The sequence below is a fragment of the Schistocerca serialis genome, chromosome 7, assembly GCF_023864345.2.
Source record: "Schistocerca serialis cubense isolate TAMUIC-IGC-003099 chromosome 7, iqSchSeri2.2, whole genome shotgun sequence".
NCBI lineage: Eukaryota > Metazoa > Arthropoda > Insecta > Orthoptera > Acrididae > Schistocerca > Schistocerca serialis.
Window position 1 is genome coordinate 471,111,833 of NC_064644.1, and position 24,200 is coordinate 471,136,032.

The window sequence follows — 24,200 nt, forward strand, 5'->3', positions numbered from 1 at the left end:
AATGAGACTATAAAAACACAAAATGAGACTGTTAACGCCCGATTAGATGCTGTAAGCGAATCAGTAAAAACACAGCTAAGCACAATCAAAACAGATCTGCATAAAGAAATTACGGCTGAATTAAATACCCATTTGGGTGAGGTGCAAACTAAGATCAGTGATCAAATTCAGAAAATGCAGAAACAGGTGAAAAGTGAAATAGCTGAAGTATCTGGAACATTAAACACAAAAATTCAGGCAGCTACCAAAGAAGTAAACTCAGTTATAAATGCAGTATCTGACATTGAAGGTGTAGTGGAGGATCTGTCGATGCAGATAGACTCAATCAATAGTGAAGAACAGGTTAGGAGCACCGTGAAAGCACACACGGAGGCATTGTCGGAACACTACGGTGAATGGATAAAGGGTAAAGATATTTTTATCGAAAAGAAGGTCAGGCAGGAGCTTAGGGAGACTGTCAAGGATGTAACTTATGAAATCTTAGCTGCTCCTGGTAAGTCGGGAGACACAGTGGTTTCTGAATTGGGACAGATTCGGAGGACACTTAACGGGATCTTCCTGAGTGGAAGCAGCAAGTAGTGGACGAAGTCAGAATGCTGAGAAACTGGGTAGAAAATCCGCACACGCATACGCAAACTATTGGGAACAACTCTTTAGATGGTGACGAATGTCAGTCAACTCCTTATCGTTCACCGCCTGATTACATGCAAAACAACAGTCCTGTTGAGTCCCGAGTAGGGAAAATAAATGATCCGCCCACAATTGTGAGTTCAATGCAAGAGGAAAGTGTGATTAAGCATCGCACTTTTCCTGTTTTTCATCCACAGAAATGAGAAATACACCCCATCGTGTTCCTAAAGAATTTTTCCGTCATATTTTCCAGGAGCTGGACAGACAGACAGCGTATTCAGTTCGTCACTGGCTTTATTTCTGGTGATGCAGCATTATGGGGAACGGAAATGGTAGACACGTGTAGGAATTATGAAGAGTTTGAGAAAATGTTCTTGGCAAAATTTTGGAGTAATGGGGTACAGCAAAGATTAAGGAAGGAGGTGTATAGTGCGGAAATTTTCAATGAGAAGCATGGAAGTCTCCGGAAATACTTCGAGAAGTATCTAGCAAAAATTAAATTCTGGGATTCTCCGATTTCTTCCAAGGACGTAATTATGATTCTCAAAAGCAAACTCCCTGTGTCTATTAGAAAGAAACTAGTAAATGTGTCCGAAGAAGACACGGATGTATTCCTTTCTGTGCTGGATTCCTTAGATTTAATTAGCGAGGATGTGCGCTCCAAGGTTGGCAGTGGCAAATTCTTCCCTGGCAGCCAGCAGAATGCATCGCATGCAGACAACAATGCGCCAAAGGAGAGAGTGCGCTACTGTGATCGCGGGTACCAACCTGCCAGCCGTTATGAAAACGCAAACGGCAATAACTTTAAATGGAAGCAGAAAACCAATTACAGTAATCAGCAGAGATACCACCCAATTTACAACCACCAGGTACAACATCAGTACGGAAACCCACCCTTTAATTCTGCACCTGAGCAGTATGGAAATTCTCCAAAAACGATTGGTAATTTTTCAAATGGGCCAGTGTACAATCAAAGTTATAGGTCGAAAAATAGCAAGTGGCATGGGCAAGGCGGAAGCCACCCAGCACAACATCAGTACAACTTTTCACAGGATAGAGGACCGCGGAACAATTTTCAAACGGCACCAAATGCGAACTTTCCTTCACAAGGAAATGGTTTTGCCGGCAACCAAAAGATCGGGCGACAGCAGCCGTCTCAAGTATTCTATTCACAAGTGAATGCACCCAGTGGATTTTACCCCTTTACACCGGCATTTGTACCACATAACCAGCACCAATATGAAACGGAACAAACACTTAAGGCCATGAATGACAAACAGGTTAAACATCCTGTGGAAAATTAGAGGCAGCACCTTTCAGCCTCCTAGAGGTCGCTGCCGGTTCCAGTGGGGGTACTAACGAATACTCTGATTCTGAGTATGTTAATGCGATACGGTACGACCATGAGACCGACTTATGAGATGACCTTGCACCTGATCTAGAAGCTCAAGACATTAATAACATTTATGATGAACAGGTCCAGGCTTCGATTAAGATTTCTATTGCCAACATTCCTGTCACAGCCATTGTTGATACAGGAGCAAACATCGATGTGATGTCATCATGTCTCTTCAGACATTTTTTGCAAAAACAGACATAATGTCTTATGGGATAACAGCAATCAGTGATTTTATAATGTTACTTTAAATCCGTCTTGATTGCAATTTTTTTTTTTATTATTCATATGACCGGTCATATGAATAATAAAAAAAAATTGCAATCAAGACGGATTTAAAGTAACATCTCTTCAGACAGGTGTCTTCTGTTTCAAAAGTTTTATCATTGCCGATTCAGGGTTGCTCCATATCGGGAGCGATTGGTCCATTGAAACAGAGAGTTAGTTTACAGACGCAGCTTCAACTGCAGATAGAATCTGTTTCGGTTTCCTGCCTCTTGCGTACTGGAAATTTCCTTGTGTGAACTGTTAATGATAAGTATTGTGTTGAACAGCGCACGGACTTCATGGTAACAGCTACTACATGTAAACTTTAAGTATTAAATGTTAAGTATGGAAAAATTGTTTATAGTGATGGACATGAACTGATATTTCTTCAACAAGCTGAAGCAGGAAATTAAGGTTGCAGAAAGAATTTCAATTTAATTTTAAGTTAGTATAAAAAAAAAATGTGCTTGCGAGGTGATTGCCAGGATCTATACAAATATGTAAAGGTGAGAAATGGAGGAGGATGCGTAAATAAGCACTTCTCTCAAGGTACAAGAAGATTTATAGATTTATTTTTAGTAATGTAAGTACTTGAAGTTCTGTTGTAAAAGCCCAAATTACCTGCCTAAAAAAAAGGTACATGTTCAAACAGTCCAGACAGTGGACAGGAGTAGAAGAAATAGCTTAAAGTTCAGTTAAAGTGTGCTGTTAAATGGAAAAACAAGTGGTAACCCACATGTTTTCATGCAAGGAAACAATAAGCTGTAGTAAACGAAGTTAGGTGAAATACAGTACAAATAGAGGCAAACCATGAAGCATCAATAATGTAGCGTAAGTACTCCACGAGGCCATTAATTGCTATGAAAGTAAACTGTTTCCCTGTGATCTGAGCCCAATGTAAAGAGTATATGAGGAATGTTAGCTGACGAATTGATTTCAGTAGAATCAAGGTACTAAATAACCACACAGCAAGCCCCCCTGTATCATAAATAAGTCCAAGTAAAGATCTTCAGAAGATTTGTAGTGTAATCTAGCGACCATTCAATACCCTAATTGAAGGCTAATCTAAAGAACAAGCAATGCAGTGATATTTAAACTTAATACTGACTATAACCAGAGTAAGACGTAGAAGTAGCAAAGCATGCTGTAATGAAAGAGGTTGAAATTTATATATGTGCCTATGTTTATTATGATAATTTTATTTACATGCAGATTGTATTGCAAAAATGTCTCCTAAGACACTCCTCTTATGAAATCCATTCTCCTTGTGCCCGTTCCTTTTGATCCTGGTTCATTAACTCAGACCAAGGGTCGACTTGTAAAAGGCACGTGTGCTTCGAGGCAAAGCAGTGCTTATGAGAAATGAGACACGTAGCGTGATGAATTTCGCTAGCTTTGGTAATGTTTGTTATGGACCGGTTGCGTAAACCCAGTGAACTGTCGGTAATTCCATTCATGCGAAAAATAGTAGACACGCGGTACCCTTTTTTTTTTTTAACAGAGAACGATTGCTGAGTACATGAAGCGAAGAGGGAGACCTATTGTTATCCAGTCTGCCCTCAAATATAAAAAAAAAAAAATTTGGCAAGCACAAAGGAAAGCACAAAGAAAAAAAAAAAAAAAAAAAAAGATTGAGCGTTAAATGTGTACTCGTTAAGTAGTAGATATGCTGCGTGGCAGTAGAAAATGATCCTGGGTGCACTAAAGAATAAATGCAACGAGTGTTGCGAAACCTGTAGTTTTCATAATGAGGAGATGAGCCCTTAAAAGGAAGTTTGGAAGAATATTTTTAGGTTCACTAGTGAAAGTAAACCTTGAGATATAAAGAGTCCATTCATAAAGCAGTTATTCACTGGACTTAACAAAAGGAGTGACCATTAATTGTAAATATTAGCTCGTAAGTGATCTTTTGTAAATAGTAGAATATAAGTCTTTCTGTACCAATGGAGGAAACCTGCAAAATTGATTGTTTTGTAAATGAACTCTATCGGCGAAGGAACTAAGCACGAATGCTGTGTGAAGATGCACAGTAAAGTCCGACGTGCATAATAAAAATAACTGTTCAATGTATATTAGTGGTAGTGTTGTACTGCAAGTGTAAAAAGAAGTCAAGGCTACGACAACAGGTGCAACGCAAAGTTCAGTGTTGTTCTAAGTGCAGCGACAGCTAAAACATTTGTCGTCACTTACTTGTGAGCCTCATGGGAGGCAGTTGACAGAGAAGTATGGAGGCAGCGTCAGTGTCCGGCTCCTCCCATGGAAAACGCGCGCGAGGTGTTTGTATCGATGCACTCGCGTGATACGAAGTTCGATCGACGACCGGCAGCTCTGTTACAGCCTGAGCGCGAACGGATACCGAGTATTGGAGCTCACGCAACACTGTGCAGCCGCTGTGAGTGGCTGACGTGTGGGTGACGAAACAATCCAAACTTTCAACTGCTAACCGCCATGACTTCCATCGTACATACTGGAGGAAAGACATTTGTACACTTGTGAGACTACATTTTCATACGTAAATTAAGCAATTTTCTTGAGTTGAAGTTAAGATGAGTGAGAAGTAGATTGTTAGATTACTCAGGCCTTAAAGCCATTAACACCGGCTCTCCTGAACACTGCTAAAATGAATTATAATCCTGTCTCTTGATGGACAAAGAAAATGAATGTGCACTATAGGAAGACCCTAAACTCCAGACCAGTCCTGATCCTTAACAAATGTATCCAATAGGTTGTAAGTTATACTAATAATTTTCCACTTCTTCTGTTTCATATTGTAAATAAAAACCTGGGAAGCCACTTGAATTCCTGGCACCACAGTGGAAAGGACAGATGTACCGCATGATGAACGCCGTGGACAGCTAACACCGAAAGTGAAAGCATCACGAAGTGTAGTGCTATGTTATTAAACTGTAATTGAACCACAATGAGTCAACAGATGCTCGAACATTGTTCACTCTAGTTTAGTGAAAATAAGCACTCACTGTACTCATGTATTAGTTGTTAAGCTCAAGAGAAAGTAATTTCTGAATTCTATCCCCTGAAGTGCGAAATGAACGTTCACTTATTGTTATAAGCAAATATGGACCAAACTTAAATATGCACATAAATGTTAATCTTGGTATTATGGAATGAAGTGACTGATGAACAAAGAATGAAAAACTTTATTTTGAAAAATGATAAATATCTGATATATGTTTATAAATGTAATTTAAATTTATGTACATAGTACGCCAGTAACATTATGTAAATGTCATACCAAAAATCACGAATATCTCATGAGGACATGAGGATCGAGGTAATTCTTCGGCATTCCCTCTCTCCTCATGGGAGGCAATGTGATATTCGCTATTTTTGACTTCATTAAAACAGCAAATACGAGTAGGTAATACTTTCAGCCAGAAGGCAAATACTTGTTTATAAATAATGATTAATGTATAATAAGGCATCACATAGCGACGGTGGGATTTTCTAATGATGTAATTCGTCGTCTTTGGGCGGCAATAAAAACAGAAAAATATGGACAGATATACGATCCTTCACTATTTTGTTCGCTGGAGAACAAATGAAGCCTTGAGCGCTAAAGACTTGTACTGTTTTTCTCAAGTAAGACGGACGCAGATTTGTGGCAGTCTGATCTAATTTTTATTAATGTATAAAAACGTGTTATGTCTAAGTTTGAGTGAAGTGTAAAGAACTGTTATAACTTACCGTGACGACGCACGAGCGACTCAAAGAAGACAATGGCTATATAAAATAGCGCTCAATGGACATGATACGGACATAAAAATCTACCGTCATTGTAGTACTAAGCTTAAGGTACGATATATGTTTTAGTTATAATAAATATTTGTTCTGGGAATATTGAATCATTTAGCAGTGCTCATTCCTATTATCTCCTCAGTATTATTTTCATTTTAATTATGCATTTTGCTAATATTACAGACACCAAGATCAGCAGTCCAATGTGCGTGTTACATTGATAAAAAGAAAACTGTTTTATCGTCTTCTTGCATCCGCTTTAATACTGAATTTCCCTTTTGTGTAATGTTACAGTTGTTTTTGCGCCCTTAAGAACTTTCTGGTCCCTTAGGAAATTGTTTTGTCATAACAATAACTTCACAACCGGGTATGATCGTATCTACGATCATGAAGTAATTAGAAAGACGATAACGCAATTTCTTAATCAATAGCACACTAGTTGTGACTGCCTCAAGCCAAGCGAAACTGCAAGTAAAAACTATTCACATCTCATAATGCAATATTTTATGACAATAGTCAATCCATGATTCTTACGCCAATTGTGATTGATAAAACAGTAAGCTAAATCTCAATTTTCAACTTTCCATTGAATAACAACATCACTTTTATTTTGTAACATCACAGACTGCTGCATGGTAGGTATGCACATAATCACTCAGCTAAGCAGGTGGACAGCACAATCTCAAAACAATGTGTACAGAATGGCTGAAGTAGAAAATAGCTGTAAGGAGTATGTTTAACAGCTACAGCACAGTCGGGACTAAGTACAGGGACAAAAACAACCAGGAAGAAATGACCAATGAACATCAACAGTAAGGTGGCCAACATCTCTTAGCACTGGAAGTTCTTGACACGAGTAAAATGGCCCCCAGTTTCTGGACAGACCTTTTTCTAGTTTTCACCAGTACTATCACCTGAAAGAATATAGGATGATCCATAAAACGTCTGGTATATTAAATAAGTCAGTTTTATTTATAACTAATATACAGGTAACTATGCAATCTGTGAAATATTTTAAAAAATTGTTTTAGGTAAGTGGCTAAACATAAATTAACAAACGATACAGTATATGAAAAACAAACTTTTGAAGAACGAGATTTTCACTCTGCAGCGGAGTGTGCGCTGATATGACACTTCCTGGCAGTTTAAAGCTTCAATCCTGCCAGTACCTCGTCTCCTAACTTCCAAACTTCACAGAAGCTCTTCTGCGAACCTTGCAAAACTAGCACTCCTGGAAGAAAGGATATTGCGGAGACATTGCTTAGCCACAGCCTAGTGGATGTTTCCAGAATGAGATTTTCACTCTGCAGCAGAGTGTGCGCTGATGTGCAGTTTGGAAGGAGACAGGTACTGGCAGAAATGAAGCTGTGAGGACGAGTCGTTAGTCATGCTTGGGTAGCTCAGTTGGTAGAGCACTTGCCCACGAAAGGCAAAGGTCCCGTGTTTGAGTCTCAGTCTGGCACACAGTTTTAATCTGCCAGGAAGTTTCATATCAGGCACCCATAATAGGTATCTTGAACAGAATGACCTCTTTCTTTCCAAAGAGGATGATGGATTCCATAAACATCAATCATATGAAACCCAATTCCAGCTTTTCTCATGACATTCTGAGAGCTGTGTATCAATGCAGTCAGGTAGGTGCAGTATCTCTTGATTTGTGAAAAGCATTTGACTGAGTACCACAACTATGCTTGTTATCAAAAGTATGTCAAATGGAGTATCAAGCGCAATTTACGACTCAATTGAGGAGCTCTTGACAGGGTGGATGTAGCATGTTACCTTTCAAAGGAGTCATTGATTATGTCAAGTTGAGTGACACTATTATGGTCACTACATTTAATAATTTTGTCAGGGATACCATCAAATCTGTAGATCATTTTTCTCTTTAGTTTACTGGTAGCTGTTTGAACTTCTTTGGGTGTTACTGGATATAGGTACATTGTCCTTTCATTTACTGGTGTTATTACCATTGTCTTTGGATTAAATTTAGTTGTGATTAGGTTTTGGACTACATTAATATAATGATCATTAAATATATTAGCTATTACACATGGATCATAAACAATTTCATTTCTGCGTTTTATGGTGATTTTATTATTTGCATTTTTATGTTTGCCTGTATGATTATTAATAACTTTCCACATTGATTTCATTTTGTTGTTACCGTTGCTGATATATGAATCATTGTCCTTCTTTTTTGCAACAAATATAGCTTCCCTGTGCACTTTCCTATAATACTTTACATATGGTTTCAAGGTAGTATTTTGCTGTGCACACTTATATGGCATATTAAGACTTTTTGATGACTCTTTGATTTCACTTGTTATCCATGAATTTGATTTTTTGTTTATTTCCATTTCCTTGAGAGGAAATGAAATGTCATAGCAGTATTTATAATTTGACAAGAACTTGTTGAATTTTATATCTACATGTTCCAGTTTATATTTTTTAACATGAGATTAAAGCCCAAATGCTGTTCATGCTGTAAATTAATGATCTTGCAAACAATATTGATAGTAACCTCAAACTTCACACTGATGATGCAGTTACCTATAATGAAGGACTTTCTGGATACAGCTGCACTAATATTTAGTTGCATCTTGATAAAATGGTGCAAAAACTGGCAACTTGTTTCAATTATTCAGAAATATAAAATTAAGCACTTCTCAAAATGAAAAAATGTAGTACCCTACGACTAAAATATAAACAAGTCAAAATTCGAGTCGGTCACCTCAAGTCAGTGAGTGTAACAGTTTGTAGGGATATGAAATAGAATGACTGCATAGGCTCAGTCATAATTAAAGCAAGTGGCAGACTTAATAGAACACTGCACAAGTGCAGTCACTCTACAAAGGAGATTGCTTACAAAACACTTGTGCAGCCTGTCCTCATATATCACTCAAGTGTGTGGGATCCATACCAGATAAGACTAACAGGGGGTGTAGTGTGTACAGAGAAAGGCAGAGTGAATGGTCAAAGGTTTGTCTGGGGAGTGTCACAGAGATGCTGAGAAAACTGAACTGACAGATGCTTGAAGATAGTCGCAAACCATTCTTAAAAAGTCCGCATACAAAGTTTAAGGGATCAGCTTTAGACGAGGAATCTAAGAATATACTACAACTCCCTACATATTGCTCCCATAGGGATCACAAGGACTAGATTAGAATAATTCCTGTGCACGCAGATGAATTTAAACAATTATTTTTCTTGCACTCCATACATGAATGGAATGGGAAGAAGCTTCAAAAGCAGGTACAGTGGGAAGTACCCTATGCCATTCACTTCACTGTTGACTATAGAGTATGGATGTAGAAGAATTTTGGATTATTTTGCATTTTAGGAAAGAGATAAAAATCACAATAAATAAGACTGAAATGAAGGCAGCTGTGTTACAGAAGGGAGATGAGTCGAAAAAGAACTTAAAGACCTTTAAAAAACAAATGATGGGTCATTGTCATAAATGGAGCTGCACAGGCCTGTACATTGCACGCACATGAAAATTATTATAGGAAATATAGACCAGTACATGTAGTTTGTGATATGAATAGAACTAGCTGGTTCTACATCTATAGCAGTAAAATAAAACAAACAAAAAAAAATTGTAAATAAAAAAATTATTTTCAGTTGTTCTGAGTGATATTTTCATGAAAGATTAAATATTTAAATAATGATGACACACTCTTTAATCATTACATTTACACTAGATAGTAGTCTTACTAGATACACTAGATAACAGACATTCAGAAGATTAGAGCCAATTTGTAAATCTTTTGACAAGTGTTCCTAGAATACATTTAATGATGATGTAAATTCAATTTTGTTATTCAGTCACCACAGAAAAAGAACTGTAGAAAGTAACATGTTTTATAAGGAGAAAGTACTGGAGAATTAGGAGAAAAAACAAAATATTACAAAGCTGTAACTCTTCAGGCTTTCCCGGCGAACTAATGACATCTTGGGTTGTCGGGTGTTCTGCCGGATATCAGCGTCGTACTTGCACGATATTTCGGTCACGTAGCTCGAGACCTTCATCAGGTGCGACCTGAGACTGCTCCTCGAGTGGACCTGGTCCAGTATTTATGCCTATGGCCTTCCCCCTCCACCAACGGCTGCAGGCGCTTCCTCTGTGGTCCGCGCCCATTCCCTGCGACCTGCTGGAGCGTTGCTGCTCCGTTTTCCGTCCGCTGCGGTTCTAGGCGTTCCCTCTGCGGTCCGCGCTCACCAAACCCGCTCCTGGGCATTTCATCTACGGTCTGGGGTACCAGGCGTTCCCCCTGCGGTCCGCGCCCGCTCTCCACGACCTGTTGGAGCGTTGCCGCTCCGTTTTTCGTCCGCTGCGGCTCTGGATGTTCCCTCTGCGGTCCGCGCCCACCAGTCCCAGTTCTGGGTGTTCCATCTTCGGTCTGGTGCTCCTGGCAGTCCGTCAGGGGCTCGTTTACCATCTCCATGTCTCTGGTTCTTCTGTTTGTGTAGTGTTGCAGCTGGCCCCGTTGCTCCTTTAACAATTCCAGAGCCGGATCCCAGGCTCTGCTTAGCTGGTACCCTGTGTCACGATTCACAAGATCGTCAGCCATTTTAATCTCAATCGATTCTTTTATAACGCTGTCCCAAAATCTGGGTGTTTGTGCTAGAATCTTGGTATCCTCATACTTCATGGTATGATCTAGTTCTAGACAGTGTTCAGCAATGGCTGACTTAGTCACCTGTCTTAATCTAGTGTGCCTCTGATGTTCTTTGCACCTGATCTCCACAGTTCTTGTCGTCTGGCCAATGTAGGACATGCCACATTGACAAGGTATATTGTAAATCCCTGGTTTTCGTAACCCCAGGTCGTCTTTGACACTCCCCAGCAGTCCCCCGATCTTGTTGGATGGACAGAAAACACACCTGATATTGTGTTTACGCAGGATCCTACTGATTCTGGCAGAAATAGAGCCAGCATAGGGCAGATATGCCACCTTCTTTGCTTCATCTTGGTCTTCTTCAGGAACCTGTGGTATAGTGGCTGGTCGGAGTGCCCTCTCAATTTGTCTGTCCGTGTATCCATTCTTGGAGAAAACTGTTTTGAGACGTTCTATCTCTGTGGGTAGATTCTCTTGGTCTGATAGGGCACGTGCTCTGTGGACCAAAGTCTTCAGAACCCCATTCTTCTGTGCAGGGTGGTGACAACTGCTGGCCTGCAGATATAAATCAGTGTGTGTTGGTTTTCGGTACACACTGTGGCCAATTGATCCATCTGTAGCTATGGGCAGCCCACTGTCCCCTGTGGTTGCCAACATGTTTATGGAGAGTTTTGAGGAGAGGGCATTGGAGACAGCCACATTCAAACCCACATGCTTCTTTAGGTATGTGGATGACACCTTCGTGATTTGGCCACATGGGATGGACAGGCTCAATGAGTTTCTTGAACATCTTAACTCATGCCACCCTAATATCAAGTTCACCATGGAACTGGAGAAGAATGGCCAGCTGCCATTTCTGGATGTACTAGTCCAGAGGAAAGCAGATGGATCAATTGGCCACAGTGTGTACCGAAAACCAACACACACTGATTTATATCTGCAGGCCAGCAGTTGTCACCACCCTGCACAGAAGAATGGGGTTCTGAAGACTTTGGTCCACAGAGCACGTGCCCTATCAGACCAAGAGAATCTACCCACAGAGATAGAACGTCTCAAAACAGTTTTCTCCAAGAATGGATACACGGACAGACAAATTGAGAGGGCACTCCGACCAGCCACTATACCACAGGTTCCTGAAGAAGACCAAGATGAAGCAAAGAAGGTGGCATATCTGCCCTATGCTGGCTCTATTTCTGCCAGAATCAGTAGGATCCTGCGTAAACACAATATCAGGTGTGTTTTCTGTCCATCCAACAAGATCGGGGGACTGCTGGGGAGTGTCAAAGACGACCTGGGGTTACGAAAACCAGGGATTTACAATATACCTTGTCAATGTGGCATGTCCTACATTGGCCAGACGACAAGAACTGTGGAGATCAGGTGCAAAGAACATCAGAGGCACACTAGATTAAGACAGGTGACTAAGTCAGCCATTGCTGAACACTGTCTAGAACTAGATCATACCATGAAGTATGAGGATACCAAGATTCTAGCACAAACACCCAGATTTTGGGACAGCGTTATAAAAGAATCGATTGAGATTAAAATGGCTGACGATCTTGTGAATCGTGACACAGGGTACCAGCTAAGCAGAGCCTGGGATCCGGCTCTGGAATTGTTAAAGGAGCAACGGGGCCAGCTGCAACACTACACAAACAGAAGAACCAGAGACATGGAGATGGTAAACGAGCCCCTGACGGACTGCCAGGAGCACCAGACCGAAGATGGAACACCCAGAACTGGGACTGGTGGGCGCGGACCGCAGAGGGAACATCCAGAGCCGCAGCGGACGAAAAACGGAGCGGCAACGCTCCAACAGGTCGTGGAGAGCGGGCGCGGACCGCAGGGGGAACGCCTGGTACCCCAGACCGTAGATGAAACGCCCAGGAGCGGGTTTGGTGGGCGCGGACCGCAGAGGGAACGCCTAGAACCGCAGCGGACAGAAAACGGAGCAGCAACGCTCCAGCAGGTCGCAGGGAATGGGCGCGGACCACAGAGGAAGCGCCTGCAGCCGTTGGTGGAGGGGGAAGGCCATAGGCATAAATACTGGACCAGGTCCACTCGAGGAGCAGTCTCAGGTCGCACCTGATGAAGGTCTCGAGCTACGTGACCGAAATATCGTGCAAGTACGACGCTGATATCCGGCAGAACACCCGACAACCCAAGATGTTATTACAAAGCTATTCACCAATTTGCTGCATTACCAACCAAGTAAAAAAGAACAACAATGTAAGGATAAGATAGATTGCTACTCAACGTAAAGATGACATGCTGAGTTGCAGACAGACACAATGAAAAGGCGCTTACATGTTAGGTTTTGGTTGAAGCCTTTTTCAGAAAAGGAAACATACACATTCATTCACACAGGCAAGCCCACCTCACACATACATAAACGCCATCTCCCGCAGTTTGGACTGGTGTGAATTGCCAGTGATGGCGGTCATGTATGCATGAGGTGTGCTTCCTTGTGTGGCTGTATATATCTGAATGTGTGTGTGTGTGTGTGTGTGTGTGTGTGTGTGTGTTTTTCCTTTGTGGCCAGTAGCAAACTATCTTTTCAACTTAGCTTGAACAAAGTTTGACATTACTGCTTACTTCAGAGCTAATTCTTCTTTACGTTCTTCCTTCTTCTTGCCATCTAATTCTTCCAAAGCAGAGCTTGTATTACTCCTGGTGACAGACGCAATCACAGGAGACTGGTAACTACTACTAATTACCTGCAATAATAAAAATATAAATTTATGAACAAAGCATTATGAATGAGCAAAAATTTTTAATGGTCATTATGTGTAATATGATAAAGAGAGATGTTTTTTTTTTATATTAGTACCAACGTAAATAATACTGAAAAAGTATATTTGACTCACACTCTCAGATTCCTGAACAAGTGGTCTCTTGGCTTCTGCTTTAATGGCTGATGTAGCTGATGGAGGTTCTCTCTGGATTGTGCCACTTTTAATATGCCAGTAATATGGCCCATCATTATCTGAAAAATCAAAGTCCAAATGACAGCAATATAAAGAAAAACTATGTACAATTTTCAGAATCTGTAGCTGCTTCCAACTGATACAAAGTTGACATGAGTTGGCTATCTAAGAAAATTCCATTCAATAGATACATTCAATTCTTTTGTTATAGCCTCTGCAATGTTTTTTTTTTCTTTCATAGTTGTGTGCTGTCATTCAGAGGGTGAAACAGATCATAAGTAAGGTAGTGTAGAAATCCTACAGTTGAATTTTAAGGCAATGTGGGAACCTCAAGTGATATAATCTTGTCATGAGAAATGAAAATTGTGTTTCTTCACATATAAGACTAACTTAAATTTCAAGATAAACTGTTTAAAACCTTTCAGTTTATATCACATTTTTTCAGCACAACGAGATATTTGAAGATATATTTTGCATACTAAATGCATGCCAAGAACTGATTCTTTACACTTATACTAGCAAGTTTGGAATTCTTAACGTAGTGGAAACAACTTTTTTAATGCACTTTCTTTTTTCACTAAAATTTTTCAGAACACCAATTCTACTATAGCTCTTTTTCCAATGTGTTACTAAATTAACAGCTTTTCTTCAGTCCTGTGTACAAATTTTGATATCAGCAACGAAACAACAGTTATGTAAAGGGATCAACTAGAATGAGTGAAAATAACATGCAGAACTTATGTGAAGTGTCCATCACTTTATTCTCTAAATCTCAGATTATGAGTATTATTTTTAAAACACACAAAGAATGCTATTTAAGAAAAACTGAAGCTTAAAGTCCTGCCAACAATGATATCATCATTGAGGTGGAGAAAAAGATAGGACTGGACATGTATAGGGAAATAAATCTGCCATAATCTTTTAATAGAAACAGCCTGGGCATTTTCTCTGAGTGATTTAGGAAAATCAGAGGAGCACCTAAATCTGTAAGGCCAAATGGGGAATTGAATCCCCCTCCTTCCCGTTTCTAGTTCACTAGCCTATGATTGTGTCAATTCACATGGCAGACTGCTATTTAGGAACTGGACAGGGACTATACACAGAAAAATCTACAAAAAGACAGCCAGATGGTATTTGAGGAAAGTTACAGGTGAACTTAATTTTTTTTTTTAATTCTGATGCTGAGTAAAAGATAGCATCCAAAGAAACAGCTGCTACTTTTCAATTCATGGGGTCATCTTGCTGATTTCACAAAAGAATTCTCCTGAATGAACAAAGCCAGTGAAAACCTCATAAGTCCATTCAGTTACATACTGCACTATAGGACTGCTGTAATTAACAAAGAATAAAATTGTGGACAAGTTAAATGGCTTAAATATTACAAATTACACCACAGATTGCACTGGAAAAATAAGTGGAAGGTTTAAATATCAACATATGTAACAACATAAGAACAGATTCAGTGTTCAGGGTTTCTTTGCTTCATGTGTTTTTGAAGAGAAATTAAAGTAAATTTAAATGATAATCACAGCTGTCGCACATGATAACCTACCTTCATGTTTCTCCCACCCGGGTGGCAAATCATTCTCGAGGCTATGGGGTCGCCTCTTCACAGGGACTGCATAAAGATCATTGTTTAAAGATCCAGCAACATGAGGAATTTCTGGTTTTTCTCCATTGCTGCAGTATACAAACAATATGGAATTAGTTTTGTTGTGACACAAATGATGGAAGAAAATTACAGAGGATGTTGACAGGTCTAGAAAATAACTGAAACTTCATCCTTTTATTCATTTCTCAATAGTGATGAATTGGAAGCTATATATACAGGGTGTTCAGAACCAGTATGAAAATCTTGTAAATGTTATACAAAATTTCTTGTAGAATGTAAATACTTTAGATTTAAAGGAGACAAAACACCAAAGTCTTGAGTTGTTGATAGGCACATATGTCTCTCTCTCTCTCTCTCTCTCTCTCTCTCTCTCTCTCTCTCTCTCTCTCTCTCTCTCTCTCACACACACACACACACACGCACACACACACACACACACACACACACTCAAAAACAGGAATAACACACCTATGCCCCTGCATGGGCCGACATCATCTTAAGTAATTTTGGTGGGTAAGTTGTCCTGAGAAATAAAAATGCATTGCCCCATTACTGAGTTAATTACTACTGAAGGCTGTTGTGTGTGCAAATTCAAGCAGCCCACCAGAGACTGTGTCACCAAACATGTTCTTCCTTTGGTTTCCTAACACTGAATAAGAGAGCGATAGAAAAACTGGACATGGGACAATAGTAAGGATTGAACCCGAGCCAAAGGCTGAGCAGTCTTGTGCACTATCATCTACAGTATGACAACAACTGACATTAATTGTATTTGACAGGTTGCTTCAGTACTGGTGCACAACAGGCTGATTGGCTACCTTCAATGCTAATTAATTCAGAAATGGTACAATGTATCAAATTTTCTTGACAGTTATTTCTCAGTATAGCCTACTCTACAACACCCTTACAAACTTTCCAGACTACTTCTGACCACCACTTAAAACTGGCACAGCAAATTTTACAAAAATGGAAAGCACCACTGGCATGCTAACTTACCCTACTTTTAGTTTCTTAATGCCAATAGGCACTGTTCCATTTAAAAAAGTGTATGTTGCACAAAAAATACATTTTCTAAGTATTATTACAACGTGTTTATTGGCTAACAATATGAGCCCCTGATAACCAATCCATTCTGTGAAAACCAGACATCAATAACACTTTCTATTTCCATAACATTTGGTACAAGTTTTAGTTGATTATCAGGTGAGTGATACACCTGGTGCAAGTCTCTTTATTTGACACCACATCAGTGACTTGCGCATCAGTGATGAGGATGATGATGATGAAGATGATGATAATGATAAACTGATGATGAGGGCAACACACACACACACCCAGTGTTTTCTGTTAATAGGAAAGATATATGAAAATTGTCTGTGGCCCGTTAAAGCACCCACGCCTAGGAAAGGGATATGAAAATCATCTGTGGCCCGTTAAAGCAACCCATGCCAGAGAATCCTTGGTTCATGTTTACAACTCATGACAGATGAGTTTTCCAAAACATCATTCACCAAGTGGCATGTCAGCCAAGCCTAGAGGAGGTAATATCTTTCAGTTGGCACACTATTGAAATTTTTCTTGTGATCATTGTGCTTAGTTTAGACAAAGCAGTTCCGTGATATCTTTATATACAAATGAGTTAGGAAGTTTTATGTTCTTCTGACTCGTTTGTGTGCTACAGAAAAACAGCGTTCAGGATATTTTCTGTACACATCGTAAAATCATCTTGAATAGTTGCAGCCTCAAAGCTCTGGTGAAATCAATATTATCCTCCCTTGGGAGCTAGTGTGAGAGCATCATAAGAGAACATCCAAGGAATCTGGAAGAAGCAGGAGCAAGTTGAAGCTCTACGTTTGTCCATTACGTGTGCTCATGTTGTTCAGGAGGGAGAGTATCTGCCAGAAAAGGCAAGTGTCGAGTTTAGAGTCCCAGTACAAAATGACATTTTAAATAATAAAGCATACTCTTTGCCAAGAACAAAATATTATTTCTCGATAAGATGTTCATATGCTACAATTATTCATAGTGACAGAATGAAGCAAATACTCTTATTTAAGACCACAGATGTAGGTAGACAAAACAGGTCGAACAAAATAAAATAGCCACAAGCCACCCTCTACAATTTTTAACCTCCACACTTCCCTACATTACCAAATTAACTATTTCTCGACACCTCAGGCCATATCCTGTCAACCTATCACTTCTTTTAGCCATGTTGTGTCACAAAGCTCTTTTCTCTCCATTATTAGTACCTCTTCATTACTCACCCAATCTTCTGTATCTCAGGACTTCAGCTACACTGTAACATAGCCAAGGTTGATGGGCTGTAGCCAGCAGGTGTCAACCGCCAGTGAATAACAATGGCTGATGTCCACCAACAGTAAATACAAGGGGCATTCAATAAGTAACGCAACACGTCCTTTTCTGAAAGCAGATTGGTTTTATTCAGGATTCCAATACACCATATTATTCCCCACTCTTTCGGCTACAAAACTCTATTTTTCAACATAGAAGGGTGGTTCGAAAAGTTCTAGGAATCACCACGAGAGTTCAGTGCTAGCACAACGAGTTGTTCACGTGATATTCATTGGACTGTTGCCAGTAAACATGTGCCACGTCAGTGCTCCTGGAAGAGAGCTGTGACGTGACTCTGTTGTTGTTCCCGCATAGTGATTTGTGAGGATGGAAAATATCGAGATCCGAGCAGTGATTAAGTACTTTGTAAAGAAAGGTATGAAAGCAAAGGACATTCATGCCGATTTCCAGAATACACTGGGGGACTCTGCTCTGCTAAGTGGACAAATGAATTTAAATTTGGTTGGGAGACCTTAGATGATGACTCGCGCAGTGGTTGGCCAAGATGTGTCACTACTCCATAAATTATTGCAAAAGTGCACAAAATGGTCATGGAGGATTGCTGATTAAAAGTGTGTGAAATTGCTCACGCTTGCCAGATGTCATCTGAAAGGGTATATCACATTTTAATTGAAGAATTAGACATGAAAAAAGTATCTGCAAGATGGGTGCTGCGACTCTTGATGCTAGATAAAAAACGTGCTGTCGCCATGGCAAAATTATGCAAACAAAGGTATGAATTGTTGCCACAACCACCTTATTCACCTGATATGGCTCTGTTAGACTTCCATCTCTTCCCAAAACTGAAAATTTTTCTTGGTGGATATAGATTCACTTCAAACAAGGAATTCATAGCCTGAGTTGACAGCTGTTTTGCAGGTCTGGAGGAAACTCATTTTCATGATGGGATCAAGGCACTGGAACATCGTTGGACCAAGTGCATTAATCTACAAGGAGACTACATTAAAAAATAAAGTTTCAGTGATGTAAGTACTTTTTTTCTATTTCGTTCCGAGAACTTTTCAAACCACCCTCGTTATCTCTGTTCAATATGATGGCCTTATGCCACCTTATTACGAGGGCCAGTATGTTCGCATGGTACCACTCTGCTGGTCAACATCAGAGCCAGCATCTTGCTGCATCAGTAATCTCCCTATCATCCATGTACAGCATCCTTCATTGGGCCAGGCAGATGGAAAAAGGAAGGTGCTAGGCTGTAGGGTGGACAAGGAAGAACAGTCCAATTAAGTTCTGTGACATCCAGTAGGGTGTGTAGACTTGGTGAGGCCTTGCGTTGTTTTGGAAAAAGAGAAATTTGTTTGAATTTTTGCGGCGCCGAACACACTGAAATAATCTCTTCAATTTCCTGAGGGTAACACAATACACTTCAATGATCGTTGCACGATAAGGAAGGCATCAGACAGAATAACCCCTTCAGTGTCCCAGAAGACCATTGCCATGATTTTAACTGCTGAAGGTGCAGCTTTGAAGTTTTTCTTCGGCGGTTAGGCTGTGTGGCGCCAATCCACGGCTTTGCATTTCTTTTTTTTTTCCACTTCAAAGTGTTGGAACCCACGTTTTATCGCCTGTGACAATGTTCAGAAAAAAACCTTGTCACGATCAGCCTCGTAATGCACAAGTAGTTCCACACAGATGGTCCTTTGTTGCTCTTTACGACACTGTTAGATGGTGAGGAACCCAGACAACACACATCTTTGAGTACCGCAATAGGTCAACGAATGTCTCAGCACTACCAACAGAGACATCCAGTTGTACAGCCAGGTTTTTGATTGTGGTCCGTCAATCACTTAGAATGAGTGTCTACATATTCCAACACTGCAGGAGTCACAACTGTTTGCAGCCAGGCACGCAGGAAATACAAAAGGTTTGCACGATCTTGTTGTGATGATAACAGACACCTTGCCCAATGACCCAAAGATCTTTTGTTCACTGCCAGGTCTTCGTAGACATTCTACAAGCACCTGTGAATATCTGCAATGCTCAGTTTTCCGCCAAAAGAAACTCAATGATGACTCTCTGTGTTCAGGGCTGATACATACTGGAACTTCATGAAACTATAGTAGCTCAAGAAGGAATATTCCACGATGTCCCACAACAAATTATGCATGTCTTTCAATCAAAATTAGCCACAAAAAAGGTGTTGTATTACTTACTGAATCCCCTCGTACTACCACCGATCTGCATCCACCACATCCACTGCTATGTCAGGGGTAGCTCTCCAGCACAACAATAGTCCACCACGAGTGGCCTGTGCTGCAAGTCGCAGGGGCTATGACAATGAACACCACCACTGCAGTCCCGAGGGCACCCCTCACTGACAGGAGAGAGATCACCTGTTTGAAAATAGATCTCACTGGTTCCTGGCACCTAGGCCAGTAAGCAGCCACGGCTAGTCAGCTCTCCACAGATGAACTATCTAGGCTTTACATCAGCCGCTGCCATGATCCTTTAATGAGAAGCTCTTCTGGAATCTTGCTGCAACCTGTCATCTGATGCCAGTGTACATGCCTGGGATCTTCACCTCTGACACCCTGTATGTGGAGCCAGCAGCGATCGTCCTTGTGCTACGCCGAGTGTAGACGTCAGGGACTTTGGTACTTTGCATTCTGGCCTGACTCAGCACTTGTGTAATTAGAGACCATCAGTTCCTTGTGAACACGTACTTCGACTCCAGTAACTGTGATACAGTTTTCAGTGGCGACAGTCCACCAGGTTTGTTTATCTCACCCACTTCGAAGACAGAGTCTTTTGTGGACTACTTCTTGTGTTAATGTAATTACACTCCTAAGAAGATTGAAGTTTTATATTCATTTCAATAAACTTGCTTTTCAGTGTCTACCTGTGCTTTAGTTTTCTACCTCATACCCGAAGTGAGTCACTTCATCCACCACCAGTAAATAACAACACATTTACCACCTGGCCTGGGAAAGGCTCCTTGCAAACTCACAATGTAAGCATCATCCCCCAACACACGTACATCACCACCTGTGGCGCTACAGTTCCTAGGCTATTTTTCTATGCCTGTCATGTGCCCACCTGGATGCAGGACAAGTAACCTTCCACTGGATGAATATTTAAGTGGCCGCCCGGCACCTACCCAGTCAGATCCAGATGTAAAACAGTCTCAGATACTCTCAACGCTAGTATTTTCAGTGTGCTGCCAAACCATTTACAAGTGTATAGCCAGTGTTTTCACCATGGACTCTGCCACTAAACGACAGTAAACTTTCAGTTGTCTCTCCGTGAGGAACTTCCCTGTTGGACTTAATATAACTGATAAATTTTCTAGTTGACATAGTCAATCAGTGACTAATTAAATATTCATCCACATTTGAGTGAACAATTAAACTTTGTTTCCTCTTTTGAATACTAATGATTTAATCCCTCAAGTGAATCATTTTTAGTTGTGTGGGCTTGCGTATGTATTAACCACTGAATTGTGATCAACTGTGTGTGCAGTGTTTTTAATATTTTGCTGCCTGAGAATATCAGCCAATGCATATTGTTCTGCTTTGATCAGCACAGGATGCACCCATCTAACTTTCAGAATTGTTCTGTAGCATTGCATTTCAAAAGCTCCTATTCTGTTCTCATCCATATAACTTACCATTCGTATCAAATTCACATACAGGCTACACTCCAGACAATTTTTTTCATAAAATGCTTCATGACACTTAAATTAATACTCTGTGTTAACACATATCTCTGTTTCAGAGAAGGTTGTCTTGGTACTGGAGGCATACATTTTATATCCTCCATACTTCTGCCATCAGACAATTATTTTGCTAGCCAATAAGCAAAACTCATCTCTACTTTTAGCATCTGACTTCCTAACCTAATTCTCTCAGTTTAGCGTGATTTAATCTGACTACATGCCATTACTCTTTATTTACTTTCAATGATGTTCATCTTATAAATTCTTTTCATGGTAGCATGGTCCACGTAACTAGGGTAAGCACCTGTGTTTTTCTTTAGTGTGTGCTACGACAGTAATTGTACAAGTGTCAGTGTGGGAACTTTTCAACATATGATATCTTGTAAACGACTCTCACTAGAATCTTGCAACGAATACCACTGACATTCTAGTTTACCATACTTTTAGTTTGTTAATGTCAATAGGCAGTGTTCCACTTAAAAAGTGTGTATTAGCACAAAAAATATACTTTCTAAGTATTATTACAATCTGTTGATTGGCTAACAGTACGTGCCGCTGACTACCAATCAGTTCTGTGAAAACTGCACATCAGTAGCAGTTTCCACTTCCACAATATTTGCAGTGTGAGTTTTGTGGTGTCACCGCCAGACACCACACTTGCTAGGTGGTAGCTTAAATCGGCCGCGGTCCATTTAGTACATGTCGGACCCGCGTGTCGCCACTGTGTAATCGCAGACCTAGCGCCACCACCAAAGGCAGGTCTCGTGATACGAGAGAGCACTCGCCCCAGTTGTACGAGAACCTAGCTACCGACCAGATGTACGAAGCCTTTCTCTCTCATTAGCCGAGAGACAGAATAGCCATCAGCTAAGTTAATGGCTACGAACTAGCAAGGCGCCATTAGCCATACAGTGATTGTACTTAAAGTCTCCTGTGTATCGTCAAGATCGATGTACCACAAGGATTAATTAAAGTTAAGTATTAAACCTGCTCCGTACTTTTCTTCCTAACATTAATTACGTATCCTGTTCCAGTACTTCACGCCCGTCTGAGTTAGTCTAGCGTGCATTTTCAGCCATCTCAACTTCACGGTGTCGGCCCAGCTACCGACACAACAAGTTTTAGGTGATTCACACTGTTATTAGAATTTAGATTACAGTACTCTTACCCACTTTGTATGGTTGAACTATAGTGCTAACCATTTGCGTGTCCAAGCTTGTGCTACACTTCACGCCAATTTACGTTTATTTCATGCCCCCTTCATTGTGTTGCAGGTTTAATGGCCAACAGTATAGTTACTTTTGACTTTTCCATGCCATCCCCCCTCCCCTCCAACATGCAGGAATGCAATGCTGCGCAAAATAACTTTGCGCCTGTGCAGAACTGCAAGAAAGAAGTGAATGTTAGGCAGGTCCATCGCTATGTTCGGAAAGGGCAGCCTCTTCAGCTGACTGTCACCTGCTGACCTATGCTCTTCAAGCAGTCTTGTTGCCATCTCTTTACTGCATAGAATGACACCACAGTCTTCATGAATCGATGGTGCAGGAAAATTTCTTCGTAATCAGCCACGTGAGTGGTGATGTGCAAAGCCATTAATTTTATGCTAGACAAGTCAAACAAGGAATGAAAAATCTCATTAAAAACCGTACCTGAGAGACCTGCAAGCACTGCTAGTTATTCAAATCATACAATAAAGGGAATAAAGAAGGATGGGGAAAACTACTGCAAATACGTACTTCCCAGTGCCACACTGTTTCATTAAAGATGCGGAATGACAGATTGTATAAATATTCCACACGTGCCTACAAGAGTCCTTTAGAAAACTTCTCTACAGTGACGACTGGGATGAGACTGGTAAACTATATAAAATGGCTTCAGATTAAGCAGTATCTGGAGAGTTGTGTTGAAATGTTGATATCTAGTTGATTAATTATCTTTGTATATGTGCAGCTGTTCTTGTGATTCAGACACTCTTACTGTATGCCACACAGTAAATAAATGAAAGAAATATATTTTGCTAATATTTTCAGACAGATTGTCAGGAGACTGACAAATAATTACCACGACACATGTCCTTTATTTTGCATTGCCAGTATCGTAGAAAGTGACACTGTCTACCCCTTTTTTGGTATGCCTAGTCTAGTGACAATCTACTGACTTTGAACATCTGTCCCCATGAAGCGCTGTCTTAGGCATCATGACTTGCTTGCTGTATGCCCATCCCAGTCAAGCTCTTAATCTGCTCTATTCACAATATGCTGTACGTCCTCTAGGTGTCGACTTTTCCCTCATTGTTCTTTGCACTGCCTCTTGTCTTCTGGCAATGTGATAAAATGGCTCTGAGCACTATGGGACTTAACTTTTGAGGTCATCAGTCCCCTAGAACTTTGAACTACTTAAACCTAACCAACCTAAGGACATCACACACATCCATGCCCGAGGCAGGATTCGAACCTGCGACCGTAGCGGTCACACAGCAGTCACAGACTGTAGCACCCAGAGCGGCTCGGCCACTCTGGCCGTCAATGTGATAAAATACAGGGTGATCAAAAAGTCAGTATAAATTTGAAAACTTAATAAACCACGGAATAATATAGATAGTGAGATAAAAATTGACACACATGCTTGGAATGACATGGGGTTTTATTAGTACCAAAAAAAAAAAAAAAATACAAAGTTCACAAAATCTCCGACAGATGGCGCTGAACAGCAGAACTGCTACCGTGACAGGTGAGAAGTACGCCGATAAGTTACAGAATCGCATCATCCCAAGCCTGGCTGATAAACACCTGCTGGAACGTACGATGTTTATGCAGGATGGCGCTCCACCCCATATTGCTAGACACGTGAAAGATCTCTTGCGCGCGACGTTTGGTGATGATCGTGTGCTCAGCCGCCACTTTCGTCATGCTTGGCCTCTGAGGCGATAATTGGTTTTGGGGTTACCTGAAGTCGCTAG

The 24,200-nt window shown here is 40.6% G+C and overlaps 1 protein-coding gene across 1 annotated transcript in view; it reads right to left on the reverse strand.

Moving 5' to 3' along the window:
• The window catches only part of LOC126413152 (protein Fe65 homolog), a 521,914-nt gene that overhangs the window by 48,318 nt on the left and 449,396 nt on the right, over positions 1–24,200 (reverse strand). Inside the window, exons 4-6 of the mRNA XM_050083046.1 lie at positions 15,151–15,278; positions 13,539–13,657; positions 13,267–13,388 (exon numbers count right to left, since the gene is read on the reverse strand). Coding sequence (XP_049939003.1) covers positions 13,267–13,388; positions 13,539–13,657; positions 15,151–15,278 — 369 coding nt within the window. The remainder of the gene's footprint in view (positions 1–13,266; positions 13,389–13,538; positions 13,658–15,150; positions 15,279–24,200) is intronic.